The 26,102-nt window shown below is 47.2% G+C and overlaps 1 protein-coding gene across 3 annotated transcripts in view; it reads left to right on the plus strand.

Annotated features, from left to right (window-relative positions):
* The first annotated feature begins 2,604 nt into the window (after positions 1-2,604).
* Positions 2,605-26,102, plus strand: part of LOC105469284 (regulatory associated protein of MTOR complex 1) — a 413,056-nt gene continuing 389,558 nt past the window's right edge. The window contains exon 1 of one of the 3 annotated variants that reach the window (XM_011720145.3): positions 2,605-3,552. In XM_011720145.3, the coding sequence (XP_011718447.2) occupies positions 3,391-3,552 (162 nt within the window). In that variant the 5' untranslated portion in view covers positions 2,605-3,390. Of the gene's footprint in view, positions 3,553-13,992; positions 14,990-26,102 lie in introns of those variants that run through there. The other 2 variants (XM_071081792.1, XM_011720144.3) reach the window with 2 other exon arrangements.

Below are 26,102 nucleotides of genomic sequence, written 5' to 3' on the forward strand. Positions count from 1 at the left end.
TTGCCCCCAACACTCAGGTTTTTATATTTGTTCTCTTGCTCACTTTGCTGTATCTGTAATTCTATTTGTCGAACAGTCCAAGTTTTAGGGCCAGAAGGAGTCATCTGGTCTCTACCTTTACATTGTAGGATAAGGTGCTCCCACTGTGTTCAGGCAGGCCAAGGGTTATTCTGCCTTTTTTTTTTTTTTTTTTTTTTTTTGGAGACGGAGTCTCGCTCTGTCGCCCAGGCTGGAGTGGCCGGATCTCAGCTCACTGCAAGCTCCGCCTCCCGGGTTTACGCCATTCTCCTGCCTCAGCCTCCCGAGTAGCTGGGACTACAGGCGCCCGCCACCTCGCCCGGCTAGTTTTTTGTACTTTTTTAGTAGAGACGGGGTTTCACCGTATTAGCCAGGATGGTCTTGATCTTCTGACCTCGTGATCCGCCCGTCTTGGCCTCCCAGAGTGCTGGGATTACAGGCTTGAGCCACCGCGCCCGGCCTTTTTTTTTTTTTTTTTTTTTTGAGACAGAGTCTTGCTTGATTGCCCAGGCTGGAGTGCAGTGGTGCGATCTCAGCTCACTGCAGCCTCAAACTCCTGGGCTCAAGTGATCCTCCTACCTCAGCCTCCTGAGTGGTTGGTACTGCAGATGCATGTCATCATGCCTGGCTAATTTAAACATTTTTGTTGTTGTTGTTGTTGTTGAGGCCAGGCGTGGTGGCTCATGCCTGTAATCCTAGCACTTTGGGAGGCTGAGGCAGGTGGATCACCTGAGGTCAAAAGTCCGAGACCAGCCTGGCAAAGAGTCCTGCCTCAGCCTCCCAAGTAGCTGGGACTACAGGCACCCACCGCCACGCCCGGCTAATTTTTTGTATTTTTAGTAGAGATGAGGTTTCACCGTGTTAGCCAGGATGGTCTCGATCTCCTAAACTCATGATCTACCCGCCTCGGCCTCCCAAAGTGCTGGGATTACAGGTGTGAGCCACTGCGCCTGGCCAAGGGTCAGATCTTGATGTCCAACATTGGTTATGGGAGCAACAAAAAAACAAAACCCATGCTGCCCACTGGCTTCCGGAAGTTCATGGTCTACAACGTCAGGGAGCTTGCTGCTGATGTGCAACAAAGCTTACTGCGCTGAGATCGCTCACAGCGTTCCTCCAGGAACCGCGAAGCCATCGTGGAAAGAGCCGCCCAGCTGGCTGTCAGAGTCACTGTCCCCCATGCCAGGCTGCGCAGCGAAGAAAATGAGTAGACACATGTGCGTGTTTGGTGTTTAAATAAAACTGTAAAAACTGCAAAAAAAAAAAAAAAAAAAAAAAAAAAAGTGCAGATTCTGAATCCCAGTCTCCCTGCTCCCCGATCTGGGGGTCTGGGGCGGAAGCTGGGCATCCTGATTTTTAGTTTCCTGGGCGATTCTGACCACCTGGTGGGTTTGGACTTCAACGTGCTCACTTAGAATTTCTTTCTTTTCTTTCTTTCTTTTTAGAGACGGAATCTCACTCTGTCGCCCAGGCTGGAGTGCAGTGGCGCAATCTCGGCTCACTGCAAGCTCTGCCTTCCGGGTGCCCGCCACCACGTCCGGCTAATTTTTTGTATTCTTTAGTAGAGACGGGGTTTCACCGTGTCAGCCAGGATGGTCTCGATCTCCTGACCTCGTGATCCACCCGTAATCCCAGCACTTTGGGAGGCTGAGGCGGGCGGATCACGAGGTCAGGAGATCGAGACCATCCTGGCTGACACGGTGAAACCCCGTCTCTACTAAAAATACAAAAAATTAGCCGGGCGTGGTGGTGCGCGAGGCTGAGACAGGAGAAAAGAAATTTACAAAGGATAAACTGCTCAGCAAATGAAACAGATTAAACAAAGAATTGTATTCGATGAATTTTTTTTTTTCATCGAATCTTGCTTCGGACCCTTCTTCATCTGAAGAGTCTTGCTCAGTCTCCCAGGCTGGAGTGCAGTGGCCTGATCTTAGCTCACTGCAACCTCTGCCTCCCCGGTTCAAGCGATTCTCCTACCTCAGCCTCCCAAGTAGGTGGGACTACAGGTGTGCGCCACCACGCACAGATAATTTTTGTATTTTTAGTAGAGACGGAGGTTTCACCATGTTGGCCAGGCTGGTCTCGATCTCTTGACCTTGTGATCTGCTTGCCTCAGCCTCCCAAAGTGTTGGGATTACAGGCGTGAGCCACTGCATCCAGCCTTTCACTTGGTTTTCTATGAAAAAGAGAAAATCTGATTGACACTGTGGAAGATACTACATTTAAAAAAAAAAAAAAGTACTATATTTTCTAATATTATCAGTGTTTTTTCCTGAAGCTTTTGCCGCTTTTTCAAAATCTGGAAGAAACAAGGCGGTTGATTCCTCTAATTTCAGGAGCATGTAGCTTCATTTATAATAATGTTTTTGAAAAAATAAATTAAACCGACAGTTTCATTTGTAGGACTGACTTTAATAACACGCCTCTACTGAACAAATGGCGATTAACTGGGGAAAACGGAATTACGGTAACCGGGGTAATGGGGTCAGGGACTCCCTTTCCTTCGCTGCTTGTTGGGTGGCGCGGCGAGAACGCTCTGAGGAGGTTTGGTCTGTCGGCCACGCCGTAGGCCGCGGTGCATTCTGGGTCCTGGCAATATGGCGTCCTCCTTGATGTGCTGATGAGATGAGTTTCCCTGTAGCTCCAAACCAGAGGGCAAAGCTCCCCTGACCCAATAAGCCCTCATTGTCCGTTTTCTCCGTGGTTCCGTGTCGCCCGTTTCTCAGGACTCGTTCTCAGGCAGGAGAGAGCCTCGGGGCTGAAGGCCAGGACCAGCCAGGCCGCGCGGACCTGAGGTTGAGGAACCGGGTGCGGGCGGGCACGATGGGCCGGTCCTGGCTCTGGTTGCGGCAGCTCAGACGAGTGCGGGACCCGCAGGGCTGAGAGTGGCTGGAGGAGACCCAGGGCCCTTTGAACCCGATCCCTTGGCCGGAGACCTCGGCCCAGTGGGCGAACCGGCACCAAGAGCGGCCTGCCTGTCCTCGGAACTGCTGAGGCGTTGGAGGCCGAGAGCAGGGTCATCGTGAGGCCTGAAGTCTCTTACGCTTTTGACAGCTCCGCTCGCAGCCCCTCTGGAAACGTGCAGCCCCAGGAGCAGCCAGTGGCTTGGGACTTGGGCTGGTGTGTGTCTGCGGAGCTTCTTGGGCTGCCCCATTTCCTAGCGGCCCCCACCTCCCCACTTCCCGCCCAGAGTTAGAGATAAGGATCTCAGACTTTTTGTCTGAGTAAGGGTCTCCGCACTCTCCATCCATTTGTTTTTCGATTCCCCGTTTTTCTGTTTCTTATTTCACCAATTCTGGTACACGCTAGTTTTTAAGGCTGGAGGTTCTTGAGCGCTTGCTGCCAAGGACTCCCCCACCCCCTCCCCCACTGATGGAGTCCGAAATGCTGCAGTCGCCTCTTCTGGGCCTGGGGGAGGAAGATGAGGCTGATCTTACAGACTGGAACCTACCTTTGGCTTTTATGAAAAAGAGGCACTGTGAGAAAATTGAAGGCTCCAAATCCTTAGCTCAAAGCTGGAGGATGAAGGATCGGGTAAGTGGATTCTGAAGGCACCCCTTGAACTTGGTAGTTTCTCCAACAAAGAAAGTTTACAGCCTGAAAAGTGTCCTTGGGAAAGCGCCGACATTTCCCCCCAGCCACACGTTGTAAGTCAATTAGAAAGCAAAAGCCATTTCAGACTGCAGTTTTTGGCTGAAAATGGGAAAGGCTGTTTTAATTAGTCGTTATTCACTGGGTAGTGTTAATTCAATTCCAACTAAGTTCTGATTCAGATAATAAAAGTTAAGCAAATTTGAAATACAGCATTGCGAGTATTTACATGCTCTTCGGCATACTACTTTGTTCTGTTAACACTTAGAGGAAGGGCAACGTGCGATATAATGCTTATACCCACATAATTAGTCTACTTTGTAAAATTTCCAAGCTGGGTGAAGTGCAGAAGTCTGATATACTATGCTAGGAAACGAGATTACTGGAAAATGTTCAACTAGTAACAAATTAGTGCAAAGTTATTTTAAAGTTACAGTGAACTTCATTCTAGTCTTAACAATTTGTCTTGAAGCTAGACTTTCCTCCTTTTATGTAGGGTCCTGTTGCTGTAACTTGGAGACAGGATTTCTTTAATCGTGAGTTAGGGTATGAGGCATTGAGTGCAGGTTTCAGGTTGTCCTCATGGTGTTGGAGTGTGGAGAGTGATTCACAAGCAGCTGGTAGGAAAGAAAACAGCTGAATTTTGTTGAATTTATCCTTCATAAGATACCATCTATTTCCTGGTCTCAAAAGCAAAAGGGTGGTACTGCTTCTCATGTATGCACACTTATAATTTGTCTTTTTGTAAGTTATGTTCTCCCTCCAGGCTGCTTTTATTTATTTGCACGTTTCAGTGGTATAAAAGAGGAAGTTGGTGTTACAAGGTTTGATTTCCTTTAGGCTTATGTATATGTTTATGGAATATTATTGTTTTTTCATATATGATGATGAACATATATAAGATTACACTTCTGGGCTGGGCGCGGTGGCTCACACCTGTAATCCCAGCACTTTGGGAGGCCAAGGCGGGTGGATCACCTGAGGTCAGGAGTTTGAGACCAGCCTGGCCAACATGGTGAAACCCTGTCCCTACTAAAAATACCAAAATTAGCCGGGCTTGATGGCAGCTGCCTGTAATCCCAGCTACTCGAGAAGCTGAGGCTGGAGAATCGCTTAAACCTGGGAGGCAGGGGTTGCAGTGAGCTGAGATCGTACCATTACACTCTAGCCTAGGAGACAGAATGAGACTCTGTCTCAAAAATAAATAAATAAATAAATAAATAAATAAAGATTATACTTCTGGTAACTCTAGTCAGTCAGTAGTAAGCAGTACTTTAGTTACTGATTTGGCTTACTTCTAAAAGATTAGAAAAATTTGTTTCATCGGAAAGCAGTTTAAGGAGTTAAATAAGTTAGACATTGGGGGAGGTTGTATATTCTATCTTATGGACATCTTTAGTAGTAATTATATAGTTAAAAGCTTTTGTGGTTGCTATACATATATGAAAATACTTTTTTTTTTAAAAATTCTGTGTAGAGGGCAGTTTTTTTTTTTTCTTTTGAAATGTGGTTCCCTCTGCTGTCCTAAACCTATGTTCCAACTGTTCGAAACTGATTAATGGGTATATATTTGATCTTTTAATTAAAACATTAATTTGTGAATGATCAACATTCCATAATAAGCTTTTCACAGATTGTTAAGAGAAACAAGTTCTGTGACTCTTAGTAACTACTGAGATTGTTGCTTAGAAAGCAGCTGGGGAGAAAGTTTGCTGTATCTGTTTTTCAGTGGAGAAAATCAGCAGCTAACATCTTCAGTTGAGTTTGTGGGAGTTTGGAATCTTGTCATCTCTTCCCTCAGGTCAGACCTTGATGGACCGTTTCACACACCCTATAGGACAGAAGTTGCAAACTCAAATGATACTAAGCGTGAGAAGGTAGCATAAGTGAATGAAACAGGCCACATTTTTTTTTTTTTTTTTTTTTGAGACGGAGTCTCGCTGTGTCTCCCAGGCTGGAGCGCAGTGGCGTGATCTCGGCTCACTGCTAGCTCCGCCTCCCGGGTTCACGCCATTCTCCCGCCTCAGCCTCCCAAGTAGCTGAGACTACAGGCGCCCGCCACCACGCCCGGCTAGTTTTTTGTATTTTTAGTAGAGACGGGGTTTCACCATGTTAGCCAGCATAGTCTCGATCTCCTGACCTCGTGATCCACCCGCCTCGGCCTCCCAAAGTGCTGGGATTACAGGCTTGAGCCACCGCGCCCGGCAAAACAGGCCACATTTAAGAAGAATAATGGCATAGGTTCACAGATAAAGATAAATGGCAGCTGACATTTGACACAGTGTGTGTGACAGTTTCTGGAGGGTGGGAACGGGAGCTCCCTGATGCTGTAACTGAAGGCAACTGGGCCTTGGCCAGGCCTCTCTCTTTCTTTGTCTTTGAGAAGCCAGCAAACTTTTATTTTTTTAAATGTAAAGTCTTCCAATTTGTAAATATTCTTACTAATTCAGATATATTACCAAACACGTTGTAGTCCAACACTGTAGGCTGAACAAACCCCATTTGTGGAGTGTTTTTCTGTTTCTTTTCTTTTCTTTTTTTTTTTTTTTTTGAGACAGGGTCTTGCTCTGTCATCCAGGCTGGAGTACAGTGGTGAGATCACACGGCTCACTGCAGCCTCGACCTCCTGGGCCCAAATGATCCTCCCACCTCAGCCTCCCCAGTAGCGAGACCATAAGTGTGCGCCACTATGCCTGGGGTTGGGGAGTCTCACTGTGTTGCGCAGGCTGGTCACTGGCATCCTATTTAGTGGCCTTGCTACAGATCCCTAAAGTTGACATCTTTACCAAAGCTGACTGACTGATGATTCCTAAGAAGTTTTTTTTGCTCTTCAACATCTGGCATCCTTCCAGAGCGACAGACCATGCCCGCTGGCAGTTGGGACGCCTGCCATCTTTGTTTTCAATCAGTCTTGGTTTTCAAATGCCACTTTTACCACATTTTAATTTCTAAGTTAATTTCTAAGTTAACTTCTAAGTTTCTAATTTTAAACTGTTAGTTTAAAATTATTATCAAGTTAGTTTGTTGTTTGATTAATTCTGCTATTTATAGTGAATGAGGCATGCATGCATCCATAGTGTTTTTAGCTTACAGTTTTCAAATAATTAGACGTATATGAATTGTAGTTCAGAATGAATCATTCACAGACCTTTGGCTAAAACATATATGTATATATCTCCCCTATTTGTGTTTTTGGCTCACTGCAACCTCCGCCTCCTGGGTTCAAGCGATTCTCCTGCCTCTGCCTCCTGAGTAGCTGGGACTACAGGCGCCCGCCACCAGGCCCGGCTAATTTTTTTTGTATTTTTATTAGAGACGGAGTTTCACCATGTTGGCCAGGCTGGTCTCAAACTCCTCACCTCAGGTGATCCACCCACCTTGGCCTTGCAAAGTGCTGAGATTATAGGTGTGAGCCACTACGCCTGGTCTAACTGTGATACTTTATAATCACAGAGCTCATTTTCCTACTGGAAAGTGGGTAGTGGGGATAAGTGGTCTCAGATGACTCTTTTGCCTGGAATATGTGGGCTGGAATCAGGGATGCTTGAGAGCTGTTGCTCTGAAAGTGTTGACAGACATGCTATGTCTACACACATGTAGACTGGCAGACATACTGTCTACATGCAGGTGGCACTCCGGCAGACATGTTCTGTGTACACGTGTGTGGGGTCATTGCCAGACACACTATTTCCATGCATGTGGAGGACCACTGACAGGCATGCTATGTCTACATGTGTAGGGGATGTAACGGTAAGATGAAGAAGACTATTTTGTAAACCATTCTCTAGGCTCAGTTGCATTGCTCTGTAGCCATACTTTGCGTAGGTCATGGAGGAAGCAGAGTAGATCTGTTCAGCTAATACATGGACTGCCAAAGGTTTAGGCGGCCTTTTCCACAAGGGTAATAGCGATCCTTCATAATCCTACACTACCCCCTCTACTTTCCTCACCTCGCGTCCTCTCCACGTCCCAGCTGCGCCCTGTTCCACTCCCCTGAGACTGCTCTCCACATGGCCCCGGTTTGTTGCTAAATCGAAAGTTCTCTTCTCTGTCCTTATTTCACCTTTCAGCAGCATCCCACAACATGGACCATTGCCTCTTCATAAAGCTCTTCCCTCACTTGCTTCTGTGCCTTCACGAAACTTGGATTTTCCTCTTAGGTCACTAGTTGTTCCTTCTCAGACTCCTTTGCTACCCGACACCTAAATGCAGGGGCACCCCAGGAATTGATCTCGGACTCCATTCTCTGTTCTGGGTGTGCCCCTCCCTAGCAGATCTCATCAGGGCCCAGGATTTTAAATACTGTCTACACACCAGTGATGCTTAAACCCCCAATCTTTAGTTCTGATCAGGCCTGAAATTTCTGTCTCCGATGCCTACCTATTGCCTGCTTTTTCTTAGTTTTCTCCATCACCACTTGCCACAACCACCATCCACTCAGTTGTTCAAGCTGTAAGTTTAGAGTTTATCCTTAATTATTTCCTCTCCCTCTCTTTATCGCCTCATCCAATTCATTAGAACCCATCAGCGTTACTTCCAAAGCATGTCTTACATTGGCCTGCTTCATTTTGTCTCCACTGCTGCAGCCCCAGTTCAGGCAGCCGCTGTCTCTTGTCTGGGTTCTCCATTCATGTCCTGACTGGTTTCCCTATGTCCATTCTTGCCCTAAAACCAGTTTTTCACATAGCAGTCAGAGGAATCTTTTATTTTTATTTATTTTGAAATCCTGTCACTCAGGCTGGAGTACAGTGGTGTGATCTCGGCTCACTGCAACCTCCGCCTCCCGAATTCAAGAGATTCTCATGCCTCAGCCTCCCGAGTAGCTGGGACTACCAGTGCATGACACCACGCCCGGCTAATTTTTTGTATTTTTCATAGAGATGGGATTTCACCATGTTGGCCAGGCTGGTCTTGAACTCCTGAGCTCAAGTGATCCTCCCACCTCGGCCTCCCAAAGTGCTGGATTACAGGCGTGAGCCATCGCAGCTGGCCAGAGGGATTTTTTGAAAGTGTGAATCAGATTCTGTTACTTCCTTACTGGTGGTCTCCATTGGCTTTCTCTGTGCTTAAAGTAGAACGCAGACTCCTCTTGCTGGTTCACAAAGCCTTCATGATTTGGCCTCTGCCTGCCTTTTCTGCTTCTTGGATAGAAACTCCTGGAATGCTTTTCTCTCTGATCTTTGCACACCTGGCTCCTTCTCGTCGTTCATACTTAGCATCTAGGTCCCTTCCTCAGAGAGGCCCGCCATCACCCCATCTGAAGCAGCCACCCTATCACTCATAATCCATCATGCTGGCTCTTTATTTCTCTGATATTTTTCTCCCTGCTTCCTCCTGGAGATGTGCGCTTTTCATCATAAAGCAAGGACCTAGTCTAGTCTATGCTAGTCCATAGGACAGTGCTTGGCACATAGTAGGGCTTCAATAAAACTATACTGATACAAAATTGATGGTTTACAAAGGGCTTCCACATACCTTATCTTTAAGGCTCAACAGCACCATAAATTACCTAGGGATCATTATCTCCGTGTTACTGATGAGGTAACTGAGGTTTCAACTGAATGACTTGCCTAAAGTTACATAAGTAACATGGCCAGCAGTGAGAGGAAATGGAACCTGTCCAGAGGGAGAAACAAAGTTTAGTTCAAAATAAAACAAAACTGTATCATAATGTCTCAACTGAAAAACAGACCAACATTGGGCAGACAGAGAATGATGCTCAGTCTGCTCACAGCATGTGCCCTGTGCGCTGGGGCTTCCCCTAGACCATTGGAGGGATCCACAAGGTCAAAACTGTTTTCATAATAATGGAACACCACTGGCCTTTTCCACTCTGTTGATATCTGCACTGACAGTGCTAAAGTGACGAATCAAGACAGCAGTGCCCAGATGTACTAATAGTTCCGGATTTCTTTGTCATACACATGGAGAGAATGTCCTTGCTAATAAAGCAGTGAAAATGATGACTTTTACTAAATCTTGACTCTTGAGCACACATCTTTTTCAGACTGTGTGTGCTGCTGCTTCTGCTGCAGGCAAAGCCCAGTGGCTGCCTGGAGGAGGAGCATCTGCTGCCTTCATGGACACAGCATGCCCCAATGGAATCACCGACAGGCCCCCTCTGGATGTTCAGGCCTGTGTACTTGGCAGACGTGTTTCTGAAAATGAACTCAGTGAGCTGTCACTTCAAGGAATACAACTGACAGTATTTGTTGCCAGTCATGAAATTTGAACCTTCAAGTGAAAATTGGTTTTGGAAAACTTGTATCTGCTGCTGTGAACTTGGCAGCTTCCCAAGACTTAAAGATGTTTCCGTGAGATCCATAGTGATATTAATGAATGGAATTAATGTTGTAGAATGAAATGTGCCCACATTTGGAACATTAGCATAATTCAGTGAACCAGTATTTCCAGATGACCAATCCATGATATTACAAAATCGTCCATGGGTAAAAGATCCATTCAATGTTAGACCAGTGGATTTTAATGTAATAGGGTACAAAAAGTTCACCAGTGGATAGGTGTTCTTGGTTTTGTTTTTTTTGAGACGGCGTCTTGCTCTGTTGCCCATGTTGGAGTGCAGTGGTGTGATCTTGGCTCAGGCCCTCCTATAGCTCCAGATTTCTAGTGCGTGTCCAGAGGGAGATGCACCACCCAGTAGCTCTTGTGCTGGGAGTGGAGGAACACCCAGTCTGTCTGAAGGAACGTCCACTCTGTCTGGCAAGGAGAAGGTGGCCAGAGGTTCAGCCAAGGTGGACAGCTCGTGGGCAATGTCCTGTCTCTCCAGGGCCCTGCTGCCTAGACAGACTGACAGACACGGTAGCACCAAATTATAATACACAGGTATAGGTATCAATCATAGTAATTACAGGTGAGAATGACATTATTATTGGGAGCATCTTGATTTCGTATTAAATAAGTAAATCATTTGCATTGAACTGCATTTATGAAAGAAATCATTCACATTGACCAGCATTAAACTCCCAGCAGCCAGTGACTTCATGTAGTTGGTGATGGGGAACTGCCCCAGGATTCCAGCTGGGGAGTTGTTGTGCATACATTTGTGTTTTGAAATACCTTACTGGCTATGGATGGAGTGGGGCGATTGGAGAGGGGCGAGGCTGGAGGTGGGAGCACCAAGTGGAGAGGAGTTGTGCTAATCCAGGTGAGAAACCCTGGGGGCCGGGCTTGGTGGCTCACACTTGTAATTCCAGCACTTTGGGAGGCTGAGCTGGGAGGATGTAAAAAGTTTTTTTTTTAATCTAGAGAGATACTTTCTTTGTGGTTCCTGAGACTCACACGAGTGCTTGTGTGATTGTAAGGGCAGTGGCCTTACATGTGGCCACATAGCCACCGTCAGGGCCTCCTGTTTCTCCAGAAGTCTGTCTCACCCCTCTCTGATCCCTCTACGGCATCCACAGACAACAAGATCTTTTTAAACACAGACGTATGCACAACGATTCCCTGGCTGGGATTCTGGGGCAGCTCCCCGTCACCAACTACATGCTGAGCCCAGGAATTTGAGACCAGCCTAAGCAACAAAGTGAGGCCCTGTCTCTACAAAAAGTAAAACATAAGCCGGACGTGGTGGTGCGCACCTGTGGTCCCAGCAACTCAGGAGGCTGAGGCCGGAGGCTCGCTTGAGCCTGGGAGGTTGAGGCTGCAGTAGTAAGCTATGATTGTGCTGCTGCACTCCAGCCTGAGTAATAGAGTGAGACCCTGCTTCAATAGAAACAGCAAAAAAAGAAACCTTGGGAGCCACAGAAGAGGCAGCTGCGGTAGGAATGGGCACTAGAGCATGGATCCTACTGATTTAAAGAAGGTAGAAATAGAGTGTGAAGTGGGTGGGTTCCAGTGGGCGGAGTTTGTGGGTCTAGTGTGGACCGGCTGGCTGGTACAGTTCAGCTCTTTTTATTTGCTCTTGAAGTGGATATACTTGTCATTAGTGAGTCTCATGTGAGTTTCAGGAGCCACAAAGAGACCATCTGCCTAGATTAAAAAAAGAAAACTTAAAACATGCTGGCTGGGCGCGGTGGCTCACACCTGTAATCCCAGCACTTTGGGAGGCTGAGGCAGGTGGATCACCTGAGGTCAGGAGTTTGAGACCAGCCTGGCCAACATGGTGAAACCCCGTCTCTACTAAAAATAACAAAAAATGAGCCAGGCATGGTGGTGGGTGCCTGTAATCTCAGCTACTTGGGAGGCTGAGGCGGGAGAATCGCTTGAACCCGGGAGGTGGCGGTTACAGTGAGCCAAGATCTTGCCACTGCACTCCAGCCCGGGTGATGGAGTGAAACTCCGTCTCATTGTTTTGTTCTGAAGAGCTGTGGAAGAGTCTTGAAATGGATACGAACACTTCCTCCTCATTATCACCCTGTGGAGTTCTAGAGCTGGAGTTTTAACAAGATAGCATGTGGATTACACACAGGATCTGTCCTCCAGGTTTCTGACTCTATCCTCCTCTTATTCAAATGACTTTAAAAAGGAATTTTGGAGGCTAAGGTGGGAGGATCACTTGAGGACAGGAGTTCAAGACCAGTCTGGTCAACATGGTGAAAACCCCGTCTCTACCAAAAATATAAAAATTAGTCAGGCGTGGTGGTGGACGCCTGTTATCCCAACTATTTGGGAGGCTGAGGTATGAGAATCACTTGAACCCGGGAGGTGGAGGTTACAGTGAGCCAAGATCATGCCACTGCATTCCAGCCTGGGCGACAGAGCGAGACTTTGTTAAAAATCAATCAATCAGTCAATCAATCAGTCCAAAAATAAAAAGGTATTTTGGTCATCTACAATACTTGTTTCAGGAGAGCTGAAGTTTGATACCTTTTCTAAGTCTAAATATACGGAAAATGGCCGGGCACAGTGGCTCACGCCTGTAATCCCAGCACTTTGGGAGGCCAAGGAGGGCAAATCACTTGAGGTCAGGAGTTCGAGACCAGCCTGGCCAACATGGTGAAACCCTGTTTCTACTAAAAATCCAAAAATCAGCTGGGCATGGTGGCAGATACCTGTAATCCCAGCTACTCTGGAGGTTGAGGCAGGAGAATCACTTGAACCCTGGAGGCAGAGGTTGCAGCGAGCCGAGATTGTGCCACTGCACTCCAGCCTGGGTGACAGAGCGAGACTCCGTCTCAAAAAATAATAATAAATAAGTACCTAAATATATGGAAAATGCCATTCCAGTAAATATTTGGCATTATAAAGCAATACTTTAACTGTGTTCTAGACTGGGGACAGTGGCTCATGCCTGTAATCCCAGCACTTTGGGAGGCTGAGGCGGGTGGATTATTTGAGCTCAGGAGTTTGAGACCAGACTGGGCAATGTGGTGAAACTCTGGCTCTACAAAATACGAAAAATTAGCCGGGCGTGGTGGCGTGCGCCTGTGGTCATAGCTACTCGGATAGCTGAGTCAAAGGGATGGTTTGAGTCAGGGAGGTCGAGGCTGCAGTGAGCTATGATCGTGTCACTGCCCTCCAGCCTGGGTGACAGAGCTACACCTTGTCTCAAAAAAAAGACCCTGAAACCTTTAAACTTGTCACGTACTGGTAGGTGTGACTCTGCAGAGAATTTTCATGCCTTTAGAGGCAGAACAGGAAACAGCTGAAGAGGAGACAGTCCCTAATAACAAGTTTGAATTTTACCCAGCTGTCGGTATATTTTTCAGGTGCGTTTATTGTTCTTGACTAGTACTTTTTGTATTTTAAAATGTTGATGTGAGCCGGGCGCGGTGGCTCAAGCCTGTAATCCCAGCACTTTGGGAGGCTGAGACGGGCGGATCACAAGGTCAGGAGATCGAGACCATCCTGGCTAACACGGTGAAACCCCGTCTCTACTAAAAAATACAAAAAGCTAGCCGGGAGAGGTGGCGGGCGCCTGTAGTCCCAGCTACTCGGGAGGCTGAGGCAGGAGAATGGCGTGAACCCGGGAGGCGGAGCTTGCAGTGAGCTGAGATCCGGCCACTGCACTCCAGCCCGGGTGACAGAGCAAGACTCCGTCTCAAAAAAAAAAAAAAAAAAATGTTGATGTAATTTCAAACTGACAGGAAACTTGTAAGAATAGTATCATGAGTGTCCCTATAGCCTTTGCCCAGGTTCCCAGATTGTTTACGTCTCGCATTGTTTACTGTCGCCCTCCATTTACATATTCAGATTGAGTTAGAGATGCCGTCCCCCTTCTACTCCTGAACACCGCGTCTGTCTCCGCAGAGGAGGCTGTTTTCTTACGTAAGCACAGTGCAGTTGTGAGAGTCAGGACGTGTATCACGGACATGTGCTCCCGGCCCTCTGCAGTTCAGAAGGTCAGGTGTTGCTGTCTTAATTATGTCCCGCCCGTCACCCAGGATCACGCGTCGCATTTGGTGGTTGTGTCTGTGTAGCCTACCTTAATCTAAAGGAGTCTCTCAGTCTGTTTTAGACTTTCTTGACCTTGATTTTTTTTAATTGTGGTGAATTTACCATCTCGACCTCTTTCAGCACACAGTTCAGTGGCAGTAAGCACACCCACATGCTTGTGCAGCCGCCACCAGCAGCCATCTCCGGAAGCTTTCCATCTTCCCAGACTGAAACTGTCTCCATTAAACACCAACTCCCCATTCCCCTTCCCCAGCCCTTGGTAACCGCTGTTCTACTTTCTGTCTCTGTGAACTTGTTGGCCTTGCATGTTGTAGATTGTCCTGACTTTGAGCTGCCTGGTCTCTCCTCCTCACACTGAGGTGGGGCATTTGGGATTATGGTGCGTCTTTTTCCGTGAATCCCATCAGGAGCACACGGCGGTGCTCTGTCCCGGTGCTGTCATGCTCATTTGACCCCTTACCATCAAGCCCTTTCTTGCTGAGTGGCCGCCTCCTGGCTGATGCTGCCGTTCTGCCATACCTGTTTAGGAGCACGTCCTGGCTTTCCAGCATAGCCAGAGGGCCCGAGCTCACTCCGTGCCCTCCCTGCCCCGGTCCTGGAATTAGCCTTTCTCCAAGGAGCCTGGTTCCTGTTAGTGGCGAATGGCATTGAGAAGCCAAGAACGTGTGCATTGAAGAGCTGGGGCTGTGTGCCAGGCCCTTGGTATGGCACGCGTCTCCTGTTGGTTGGCCCTCTGAGCGGAAGAGAGGATGGCACGCTCTGTGTCTTGTTTACCTCTGTTTCTCTGTGCGTGCTGGAAACCATGGATGTGCAGAGAGCTCCAGTACAGCTCCTCACCATGATCTGTTCTGCCCTTCCCGCTTTTCCTGCTACCTCTCCCTCCCCAGCCATGGGAAACCAGCTCCATTGTCCTCAGTTAATCACCGGCTCAGACCTGGAATGCACAGAAGGGAGCCTCCGAATGGCTAACCCTGGCCACTTGGGAAAGCAATGCTATAAGAGGTTGACTTCATTGTTTTCTGAGGTAAACGTTACATATGGTGAAATGCATAGACCCCAGCTATCTGAACAGTCGGCTCATGCTGTCTAAAAATAAGTGTCAGCATTAGTCAGTGTTTTGTGGGGAAATCGCTGTTGTTTTACATGGATGGCACTGCACGTAGGGTTGCATGGGGTGAAGGGGATGGAAGACATGGTCGTGGCCCTGTAGGAATTTACATCTTATTAGAGAAAAACAACATCCTTATATGCAGCTGAGTGAAAGCACAGTGCAGTCATGATCTATCTGTGTTTGAGTAACAAGGTAGCGATTCCAGGAATTCTGCTGCTGGCCGTTGAGATGGTGCCTGTTCTGTACCAGAGACTTGGCTGAGCGCCTTGCTGGATGGACTGTGGAGTCCATGGTGGCTGAGACGAAGATCTGTGTACTCAGGTGGAGTGGCTGGGGGAGCAGGGCGGAGGATGGACAATGAATTCACAAATGACTGATTTATAGAATTTAGTCATTCAGCTACTATCATCGAGCCCGTTCTCTGTGCCAGGCACGGGGCTAAGTGCTGCAGGTACCGTGGGGAGTAATTCTTGCCTTGAAGGCGTTTTCCAGTCTATCAGGGCAGATGGATGACAGTGCAGGAGGCAGCGTGTGAGGTGGCGGCAGCTGGATGGGCCGGACAGAGACAGGTCTTCTGGAGGTGGGAGCTCCAAGCCAGTAGCTGAAACAGAATGGAGGGGAGAGGGCGGGAAGTTCAGCCGGAGGAACCGGGATGTGCAGGAGCTGGGAGGTGAGTGAGTGGGGTCTTCAGGGAAACGCTGTTGGGGGCCCTCCTGCGAGGGGCCTTCCCTCGCACTGTGGGAGCCGGCTCATGCCTGCCCCGTGCTCTGTGCCGCCATTCCCTTCCCACACTGCCACTCCCCAACTTGGCTACGTGTTTGTTTTGTCTCCCCACTAGGATGTTGTATAGAGAACAGGGACTCTGTGTTCACCACTGTGTCCGAGGCTGTTCCCGGGGCGACTGGCAGTCAATAGGTGATCAATAACTGTTTGTTGAGTCAAGGAAGGGAGCAGAGAGCCTGAGAAGAGAAGAATTAAGACACCTGGGAACCGGCGGGCTAGATAGGACAGATCCTGACCGGCTTATAAGGCCACAGGAATTTGGATTTTATCTTAAGGACAAGTAAGAAAGCTTTTAAAGCAGGGTGGTGACATGTTCAGAATGGCATTTTATTTTATTTTTAATTTTTTTTGAGACAGGGTCTCACTGTTACTCAGGCTGGAGTGCAGTGGCGCAGTCACCGCTTACTGCAGCCTCGACCTCCCTGGTCTCAGGTGATTCTCCTGCCTCAGCCTTCTGAGTATCTGGGACTACAGGCATGTGCCACCATGCCTGAGTAATTTTTGTATTTTTTTGTAGAAACAGGGTTTCACCATGTTGGTCAGGCTGGTCTTGAACTCCTGGGCTCGAGTGATCCACCACCTCAGCCTCCCAAAGTGCTGGGATTACAGACGTGAGCCACCGCGCCCAGCCCAGGGGATGGCATTTTACAAAGATCTCTGGCTGCAGACTGGGGTGTGTGAGTATGTGTATATGTGTCTGAGTGTGTACATGTGTTTATGTGTGTGTGACTGTATACCTGTAAGTGTGTATGCATGAATATGTATGTGTTTGTGTGAGTCTGTGTATGTGTGAGTGTACGTATGCTTATGTGTATGCATGTGTGTTGATGTCTGTGTGTATGTGTGTACGTGTTTATGCATATGTATTTATGTGTCAGTGCGTGTGTATTTGTGAGTATATGTGTGTGTGAGGGAGGAGCATGGTGTGGGGTGGGGAGGCTCTTGAGGGTAGGAGGAGATGAGGGTCTGGTAGCAGCTTGGGCTGGGAGTGACAGGCCTGGCAGCCGCAAGAGCCCCTGGAAGCAGAATTGAGACCCTTGGTGACTGCTTGGGTGCAGGAGGAGGTAGGGTGACACACAGCCTCCTAGTTGGATGTAGGAGAAAAGCAAGATACACCGGGCATTTGGAAAGCCAAAGAACACGTGTTTGCTTGTGAGAACTTACAGAATGTTTTGGTGGGATGTGTTGAAATTGTTGCCTAAAACGATGGCTGATCTTGTGCCCTCGATGTCTGGCCTTCATTTGCCCCTGCTACCCCTCGCTCCCCCGCTCCCCCTCGCTCCCCCGCTCCCCCTCGCTCCCCCGCTCCCCCTCGCTCCCCCGCTCCCCCTCGCTCCCCCGCTACCCCTCGCTCCCCCGCTACCCCTCGCTCCCCCGCTACCCCTCGCTCCCCCGCTACCCCTCGCTCCCCCGCTACCCCTCGCTCCCCTGCTTGGGGGCTGGGTGGTCTTGACAGTTTCCCCAGTACACTGTGAGCATCTTTTAGTTTGATGTTTTCTTGGAGAGCTTTTTATTTTATCCTTAAAAGTAGATCAGACAAGGCCAGGCGTGGTGGCTCACGCCTGTAATCCCAGCATTTTGGGAGGCTAAGGCGGGTGGATCACTTGAAGTCAGGAGTTCGAGACTAGCCTGGCCAACATGGTGAAACCCCGTCTCTACTAAAAATACAGAAATTACCTGGGTGTGGTGCGCACACCTGTAATCCCAGCTACCCAGGAGGCTGAGGTAGGAGAATCGCTTGAACCTGGGAGGCAGAGATTGCAGTGAGCCGAGATTGCACCCCTGCACTCCAGCCTGGGCAACAGAGCAAGACTGTCTCAAAACAAAAAACAAGGTAGATCGGACAAGCAGTTTAAAGATATATCAAAACAAAAGTACTGTCAAAAAGTTAAATCAGATTTTTCCTGGATTTTCTGTAAGTCCTTGCTAAGGTTCAGATTTAGTTTTCAGCTAGGTGTGACCGTTGCCTGCCTTGTCACCGATGTCTTGAAGATGCTTCCATGTTGGCACATGTGGCTTCATTGGGTGGGCTACCATCCTGCATCAATAGTGGGTGGTTTCGATGGTTCCTGGTCTGTTGCTGGTCTGGCCTGGCAGGTGGCAGAGCTTGGGTCAGACCCGCAGTTTGGCCTCAGGGCTCAGGCTCCAGAGAACCACTGTGCAGCCTTTTACTTCATACACACAGCTCTTTTCACCAAGATGTGTTTTTACTGGGTCAGCCAGCGTGAATGTTTTCCCTGAAGAGTTTTTTTATTATTTTTTAAATTTTTTTGAGACAGGGCCTTGCTGTGTCACAGAGACTGGAGTGCAGGGGTGCGATCGTAGCTCACTGCAGCCTTGAACTCCTGGGCTCAAGCAATTCTGCCACCTCAGCCTTCAGAGTATCTGGGACCACAGGTGCACACAACCACCAGCCTGGTCTCAAACTCTTGGCTTCCAGTGATCCTCCCTCCTCAGCCCCACAAAGTGCCGGGTTTGCAGGCATGAGCAACCGTGCCTGGCGCCTGAAGAGTTTTTGTTCTTTAAATAAAACTTTAGACTGAAAACTTTAGCCTTAATAGTTGAAAAACATTTTAACTTTTTTTTTTTTTTTTTTTTAAATTTGGAGTAACCCACTTCCTTGAAAACTTATTTTGATTCCTTCAGATTACAAAAATAACACATATCATTGTAAAATGTTTAGAACAACCTATGGAAAAACATAACAATGGAAGTAAAATTACATAAAATCCCACTACGCCCCTTGCTATGGTTTGAATGTTTGTGTACCTCCAAAATTCATGTTGGAATTTAAGCCCCCAGTGAAACGGAAGAGGTGGGGCCAGGCCAGGCCCCGGTGGCTCACGCCTGTAATCACAGCACTTTGGGAGGTCGAAGCAGGCAGATCACTGGAGGTCAGGAGTTCTAGACCAGCCTGGCCAACATGGTGAAACCCTGTCTCTACTAAAAATACAAAAAAAATACAAAAATTAGCCGGGCGAGGTGGTGCGTGCCTGTAGTGCCAGCTACTTGGGAGGCTGAGGCAGAAGAATCGCTTGAACCCGGGAGGCGGAGGTTGCAGTGAGCCGAGATCACACCACTGTACTCCAGCCGGGGCGACAGACTGAGACTCTGTCTCAAAAAAAAAAAAAAAAAAAAAGAAGGGGTCTTTTGGAGGTGATTAGGCTGCAGGGCTCTGCCCTTTGGGTGGGATGGGTGCCTTCTGGAAGGGGCGGAGGGCACTAGCTGGGCCCTTATCGGCCCCTGCCTCGCGCCAAGTGAGGACACAGCGCAAAGGTGCCGTCTCTGAAGCCTAGAGCAGCCCTCACTAGACGCCCAGATGCTGACACCTTGATTGTGAACTTCTCAACCTCTAGAACCGTGAGAAGTACATTCCTGCTATTTACAAATTACCCAGTCTTAGGTATTTTTGTTGTAGCAGTAGGAATGGACCAAGATGCCACTGCTGATATTTTGGTGTCCTCTTCTCTGTCATGCAGGCCTGAGCTGGACCGTGAGAGATGGGAAGGGTTTGGCTGGTTGGTGTGGAGGGAAGGAAGGTGGGTAGACGGGTCCCAGCTTGAGTGGTAGGAAGGCCTTTGGAAGCAGAAGCACAATAGGAGATGGCAGGTGGGCGAATCATCTGAGGTCAGGAGTTCAAGACCAGCCTGTTCAACATGGTGAAACCCTGTCTCTACTAAAATACAAAAATCAGCCGGTGTGGTGGCGGGCACCTGTAATCCCAGCTACTTGGGAGGCTGGGGCAGGAGAATTGCTTGAATCTGGGAGACGGGGGTTGCAGTGAGCTCAAATCGCGCCACTGTACTCCAGCCTGGGTAACAGAGACTCCTTTTCAAAAAAAAAAAAAAAAAAAAAAAAGCCAGATGTGGTGGTGGCACCTATGGTCCCAGCTACTTGGTAGGCTAAGGTGGGAGGATCACCTGAGCCCAGGGAGATTGAGGCTGCAGTGAGCTGTGATTATACCACTGTGCTTCAGCCTGGGCAACAGAGTGAGACCCTATCTTGAAAATAAATAAAGTAATTAATTTAAAAAATAGGCCAGGCGTGGTGGCTCACGTCTGTAATCCCAGCACTTTGGGAGGCTGAGGCAGGCAGATCACGAGGTCAGGAGTTTGAGAACAGCCTGGCCAACATAGTGAAACCCTGTCTCTACTAAAAATACAAAAATTAGTCGGATGTGGTGGCGGGCGCCTGTAGTCCCAGCTATTGGGAGGCTGAGGCTGGAGAATCGCTTGAACCCAGGAGGCGGAGGTTGGAGAATTGCTTGAACCTGGGAGGCGGAGGTTGTGTGAGCTGAGATTGCACCACTGCACTTCAGCCTGGGCAACAGAGCGAGACTACATCTGCAAAAAAAAAAAAAAAAAAAGGCGATACTTAAAGTTCTGTTTTCTTTTTTTGTTTTGAAATCAAGATACTTGTTTTAGTCAGGTTCTTTTGGTTGCAAAGACGAGTCTCACTTAAATTTCCCTAAGCCACTCTGTTGTCTAAGGATGCCCAGCACATCGTAAGTGCTGGATGAGTTGCCACAAAGTAGACACTCTTACAACCAGATCGAGAAACAGAACAACCCCGCCCTGAAAACCATCTTTGCCCCCAGTCGCTGGCCACCCCTCCCCAGGAAGCTGCACTCCTGATGTCCAGGGTGGTGTGACTACTTTGGCTTTTGGTTCCTCTCGCTCAGCATTGTCAGTGAGATTCGTCCATGCTGCTCCAGTAGCCATGCTCATTCACCCCCTTGGACTGCAGTTAACTCACCTGCTGATGGGCATTTGGGTGGTTTCCAGCGTTTAGGCTATTAAAATTGTGCTTCAGGGAACATTCTCTCACATGTCTTTTCGGGACGTGTATCTAATATGCCTCTGGTGTTGATTCCTAGGAGTGGCATTGCTGGGAGATAGAGAAAGCAAATGTTCAGCCCTAGGAGATGCTGCCACACTGTTTGTATTGTATTGTATCTTTTCATATTAAAACAACTTTTATTTTAGGTGTGGGAAACATGTGCAGGTTTGTTATATAGGTGAACTCATGTCGCAGCGGTTTGTGTGCAGATTATTTTGTCACCCAGGTATTAAGCCTAGTACCCAATAGCTTTTTTTTTCTGATGTTCTCCCTCATTCCACCGTCTACCCTCAAGTAGGCCCGAGTGTGTGTTCCCTTCTTTGTCTTTGCATGTTCTCTTCCTTTAGCTCCCACTTATCAGTGAGAACATGTGCTGTTTGGTTTTCTGTTCCTGTGTTAGTTTGCTAAGAATAATGGCCTCCATGTTCCCACAAAGGACATGATCTTATTTTTTTTTTTGTGGCTGCGTAGTATTCCATAGTCTATAGTATTCCATAGCCTGTCGTATTCCATAGCCTGTAGTACTCCATAGCCTATAGTATTCCATAGCCTGTATGCACCACATTTTTTTTTTTTTTTTTTTTTTTTTTTGGAGACGGAGTCTCGCTCTGTCGCCCAAGCTGGACTGTAGTGGCCGGATCTCAGCTCACTGCAAGCTCCGCCTCCCGGGTTCATGCCATTCTCCTGCCTCAGCCTCCCGAGTAGCTGGGACTACAGGCGCCCGCCACCTCGCCCGGCTAGTTTTTTTTTGTATTTTTTAGTAGAGATGGGGTTTCACCGTGTTAGCCAGGATGGTCTTGATCTCCTGACCTCGTGATCCGCCCGTCTCGGCCTCCCAAAGTGCTGGGATTACAGGCTTGAGCCACCGCGCCCGGCCGCTTGTTTTTATAAATAAAGTATTTTGGAACACAGGCCCATTGTTTGGGGATGGTCAATGTTGATTTCGTGTGACAGTGGTAAAGTTGAGAAGTTGAGGCAAAATCTGTATGTCCCACAAAGCCTAAAATATTATCTATAGCCCCTTTACAGCAGGAAGTTTGGTGACCCCTAGTCTAGAGAAGCCTTTACTTTTGGTCTAGTTTAGCGCTGTGCCTAATGCTGTGGCCTTTGAGTCTCTGCTGATGGTGCTTCATGAGGTCCCTTCATTCTTCCTCGTTGGAGCTTGAATGTGTCTCACTCTGTTCCGCTTCTCCTTCCCCTGTGGTTGCTCTTTACCTGGCCTCCTGGAGTCTAACCAGCAGCACGCCCTGCCTCGTATTCAGACAGGGACTCAAGGGGCCCAGCTCCGTTTCCGCCTCCTCCTTGTGGCTGTCTCCTCGTTACTTGCCACTCTTGTTCTGGCTGTTCTGGCCGTCATGAATTCAGATCTCTCTCTCCTCAGCTCAGTGACTGTCATGGTCTGCACAGGCCCCTGTCTCCACGCAGAAAGCTCTTGTGTCATGGGGCACACCTCATTTGTCTTCCCTCTCTCAGGGGCCACATTCCTGTATGACACGTTGTTCAATGCCTGAAGAAGTGTTTTATGTATTGTGTTCAGTTTTCTAGTTGTGTATGGTGGAAGGGCTAGGCTGTTACTACTACTTAGTCCATCTCTTCCTGGAAGTGGCAGTCCCCCTAAGTATGATATAGAAGGGGCAAATGAAAGAAAGTGCTAGATAGATGAATGACACGACGAGATCACCTTTTATTAAGTAGGTTAGAGTAGCTGATTGTTGATTTTTTTTTTTTTTTTTTTGAGACGGAGTCTCACTCTGTGGCCCAGGCTGGAGTGCAATGGTGCGATCTCTGCTCACTGCAACCTCCGCCTTCTGGGTTCAAGCGATTCTCCTGCCTCAGCCTCCTGAACATCTGGGGCTACGGGTATCCACCACCATGCCTGGCTAATTTTTGCATTTTTAGTACAGACGGGGTTTTACCATGTTGGGCAGGCTGGTCTCAAACCCCTGACCTCAAGTGATCTGCCTACCTCGGCCTCCCAAAGTGCTGGGATTACAGGCATGAGCCATCGTGCTCGGCCTGATGGTTTATTCTTTGCAGTTAATAAGTTGTTATGTATTAATGAGTTGTTCTTTCACTGAACCTAATTTTCCCCCTCCAGTGGAGTTTCACTTTCCAACTTTCACACGAAATTAATATCTAAGATTACATTGGTATATCACATTAATAGTACAGATTAAAGTTTGGAAGAGTTCAGCTTTCATAATCCCTAGACAACTAATTTACAAGGCTAGATTTAGAGTTTCTCCTTTCTCTGATAGAAACATTTGCATTTCATTTGGGCTTTATAAAGCCAGGTAGGTCAGAGGTTGAAACGGAAATAATTGTTAAACACGTAAGAGGATTTAAGGATAAAATCCTCCTGTTTTGGTGTTACAGATCTAAATTGGGCACTCAGTCATGTAGTGCTAGAGTGCCGGATTTGGCTCGCTACCTTAAAGATTTAGTTAATTATACAGAAATCCTCTTCTGGTGTTAATAATTGTTCAAGTCCTATAGAAAATGGTCTAATTGTTCTTTTCATTTAGCTATTTTGTTTAAGAAGGTCCTTTCTAGTCTGATTTGATTTCTTTCTTTTTTAAAATTAGGAAGTAAAGAGTATAGAAAACATCTATTTACAGTTCCATCAGTATTTATAAAAACATGTGTTCCCCCAGCCCAGTCAAGATACAGAATATTTCAGTACCCTAGGAGTTCTTTATGTGTTGCACCTTGATCACAGTTACTCCTTTTCTTCAAGAGGCAAATACTTTTCTTCCTTTTATTGGCAATAATTATTTCTTCACTTTTCTTTTGAGATGGGGTATCATTCTGTCTCCCAGATTGGAGTGAGGTGGTGTGATCATCGCTCACTGCAGCCTCAGCCTCCTGGGCTCAATTGATCCTCTCACCTCAGCTTCCCAGGTAACTGAGACTACAGGTGCACACCACCACACCAAGCTAATTTTTGTATTTTTTCTAGAGACAGGGCTTCATCATGTTGCCCAGGCTGGTCTCAAACTCCTGAGCTCAAGCAATCTGCCTGCCTTGGCCTCCCAAAGTGCTGGGATTATAGGCCTGAGCCACTATGCCCAGCCTCTTCACTTTTCTTAATGGTTTTCCTACCTATGCGTGCATCTTTAAAAACTGTACTTCAGTTTTTCGTGGTTTGCTTCTTTTCTCAGTATCGTATTGATAAGAATCAGGTGGGTTGAGAAAAACATTTGGGTATGCTGTAGGCGTAGAGTAACTGTTTTAAATTCTTTTTTAAACAAAGAATCAGGTGGTTGAATATCTGTTGTTTACTTCTATGTAATATCTCATTTCATGTATATATCACAATTTACTTATCCATTCTACTGCTGAACAATGTTGAAATTAGCATTATTTATTTATTTAGAGAGAGTCTCACTCTGTCACCCAGGTTGGAGTGCAGTGGCACCATCATGGCTCACTGCAGCCTCGACCTCCCGCCGTCAGGTGATCTTCCCACCTCAGCCTCCCAAGTAACTGGGACTACAGCCAGGTGCCATCACACCCGGCTTCTTTTTCTTTGTATTTTTTTGTAGAGATGGGGTTTTGCCATGTTGCCCAGACTGGTCTCAAACTCCTGGGAGAAGTGAGCATCCTCATATATTCTGGGACACATAAGCAGGCATAAGATATAAGATCACTGTATATTTTCTTCTTCTCTTTTTTTTTTAAAATGCCTGTTGAAGTCTTTCCCCCAGTTTTCTGTTGAGTTGTGTTTTTCTTACTGATTTTAGGAGCTTTTACATATATTGAATGTGCATTATAAATACCTCCCAGCCTGGGCAACATAGTGAAACCCCATCTCTACCAAAAAAAAAAAAAAAAAAAAAAAAAAATTAGCCGGGCATGGTAGTGCGCATCTGCAGTCTCAGCTGCTTGGGAGGCTGAGGCAGGAGGATGGCTTGATCCCAGCAGTTCCGGCTGCAGTGAGCCGAGATCGCACCAGCACACTCCAGCCTGGGTGACAGAGTGAGACCCTGTCTCTAAAAAACCAAAACCAAAACCGAATTCCAAAATCTTTCTACTCGGAGGCTTGTTTTTTCACGTTCCTTATGGGGTCTTTTGACATTCTCCATTTTAATGTGGTCTGATAATCAGTCTGTTCCTTTTAAGGTCAGTGCTTTTTTTGCATCTTGTTTAGGAACTCTCTCCCTTGATGGCATGAAGGTAATCTCTGATATTGTCTATTATGGCTTTATGCTTTTTCTTTCCCATTTACGTTTTGTATAAACTTTGTGTATGGTTTAAGGTAGGGATCTAGTTTCCCATGTGGATATCTAGTTGTTTTAGTAGATTTTTGTGAAAAGCTCATCCTTCTTCCTCAGTTGCAGTGCTCTGTCATAGGCCAAGTGACCAGTGTAGGTCTGTTTGGGACTTTCTGTTTATCCCATTGATCTGCTGGTGTCATTGGTCAGCCCTAGCACCACTGCGTCTGCTTTAATTACTAGGGCTTTATAAAATATCGTGTGAAGGAAGCACTTGTTTTTCTTGAGAATGTCTTGGTTATTCTTGTTCTTTTGTTCTTCTTATAGGTTTAACAATTAGCTTGTCGAGTTCAAAGAAAGAAAATTTGGGGGGTATTTGATTGGGATTGCATTGAGCCTATACATCAATTTGGACAGATTTGATACCTTTTCAGAACTGAGACTTCTGGTCCACATGCGTGGCATATCTCTTATTTAGATAGGTCTTCTTTAATTTCCCTGAATTAAGTTATATACTTTTCCCTGTAGAGGTGTTGCCCATCTTTTGTTGGAATTCTTTTAAGTACTTGATATTATTTTGATGCTGTCCTAAGAGGCACCTTTAAAAAATTTAAGCTTTTAGCATGTTATTTGGTAGGTATATAAGAATAAAAATTATTTTTATCTATTGCTTTATATGCAGCATTCATGATATCTCCATGTCATCAGGAGCCCCGGCAGCCATGCACACAGCTTCCTGCCCCCTTGATCCTGAAGAGTGTGTAAGGCTGCTGGGGATGGGATGCAGTTATGTGAGGGGTGTGGATGCAGAGGAACCAGCTGTGGTTTCATGCTGGTCTTGACTGTCATTCTAATCATGAGGCCACCTTACACCTCTACTCCAGGACATCCACAGATCAGAAGGCTCATGGGAACCCAGGTGGAGAATCAGCTCCTAGCAGCAGCCTTCCCCGTTTATCTTAACTGGTGCATTTCCAGGGCAGCAGGGCTGCGAGAGTCAGCCCTACAGCTATCTGCCCACATGCCTGGGTCTGGGGAAGGTTTGGGCTTCATGTCAGTTCTTGAGTTCCCGAGAGTTCGTGTCCAGGCTGGGAATAAATTGTTCCACAAATGCCTGGTAGAACTTGCCCGTGAAGTCATGTAATCCTAAAGTGTTGTTTGTAAAAAAGTTTTTAAAGTTCTGATTTAAG

This window comes from Macaca nemestrina, chromosome 17 (genome assembly GCF_043159975.1).
Source record: "Macaca nemestrina isolate mMacNem1 chromosome 17, mMacNem.hap1, whole genome shotgun sequence".
NCBI classification, from domain to species: domain Eukaryota; kingdom Metazoa; phylum Chordata; class Mammalia; order Primates; family Cercopithecidae; genus Macaca; species Macaca nemestrina.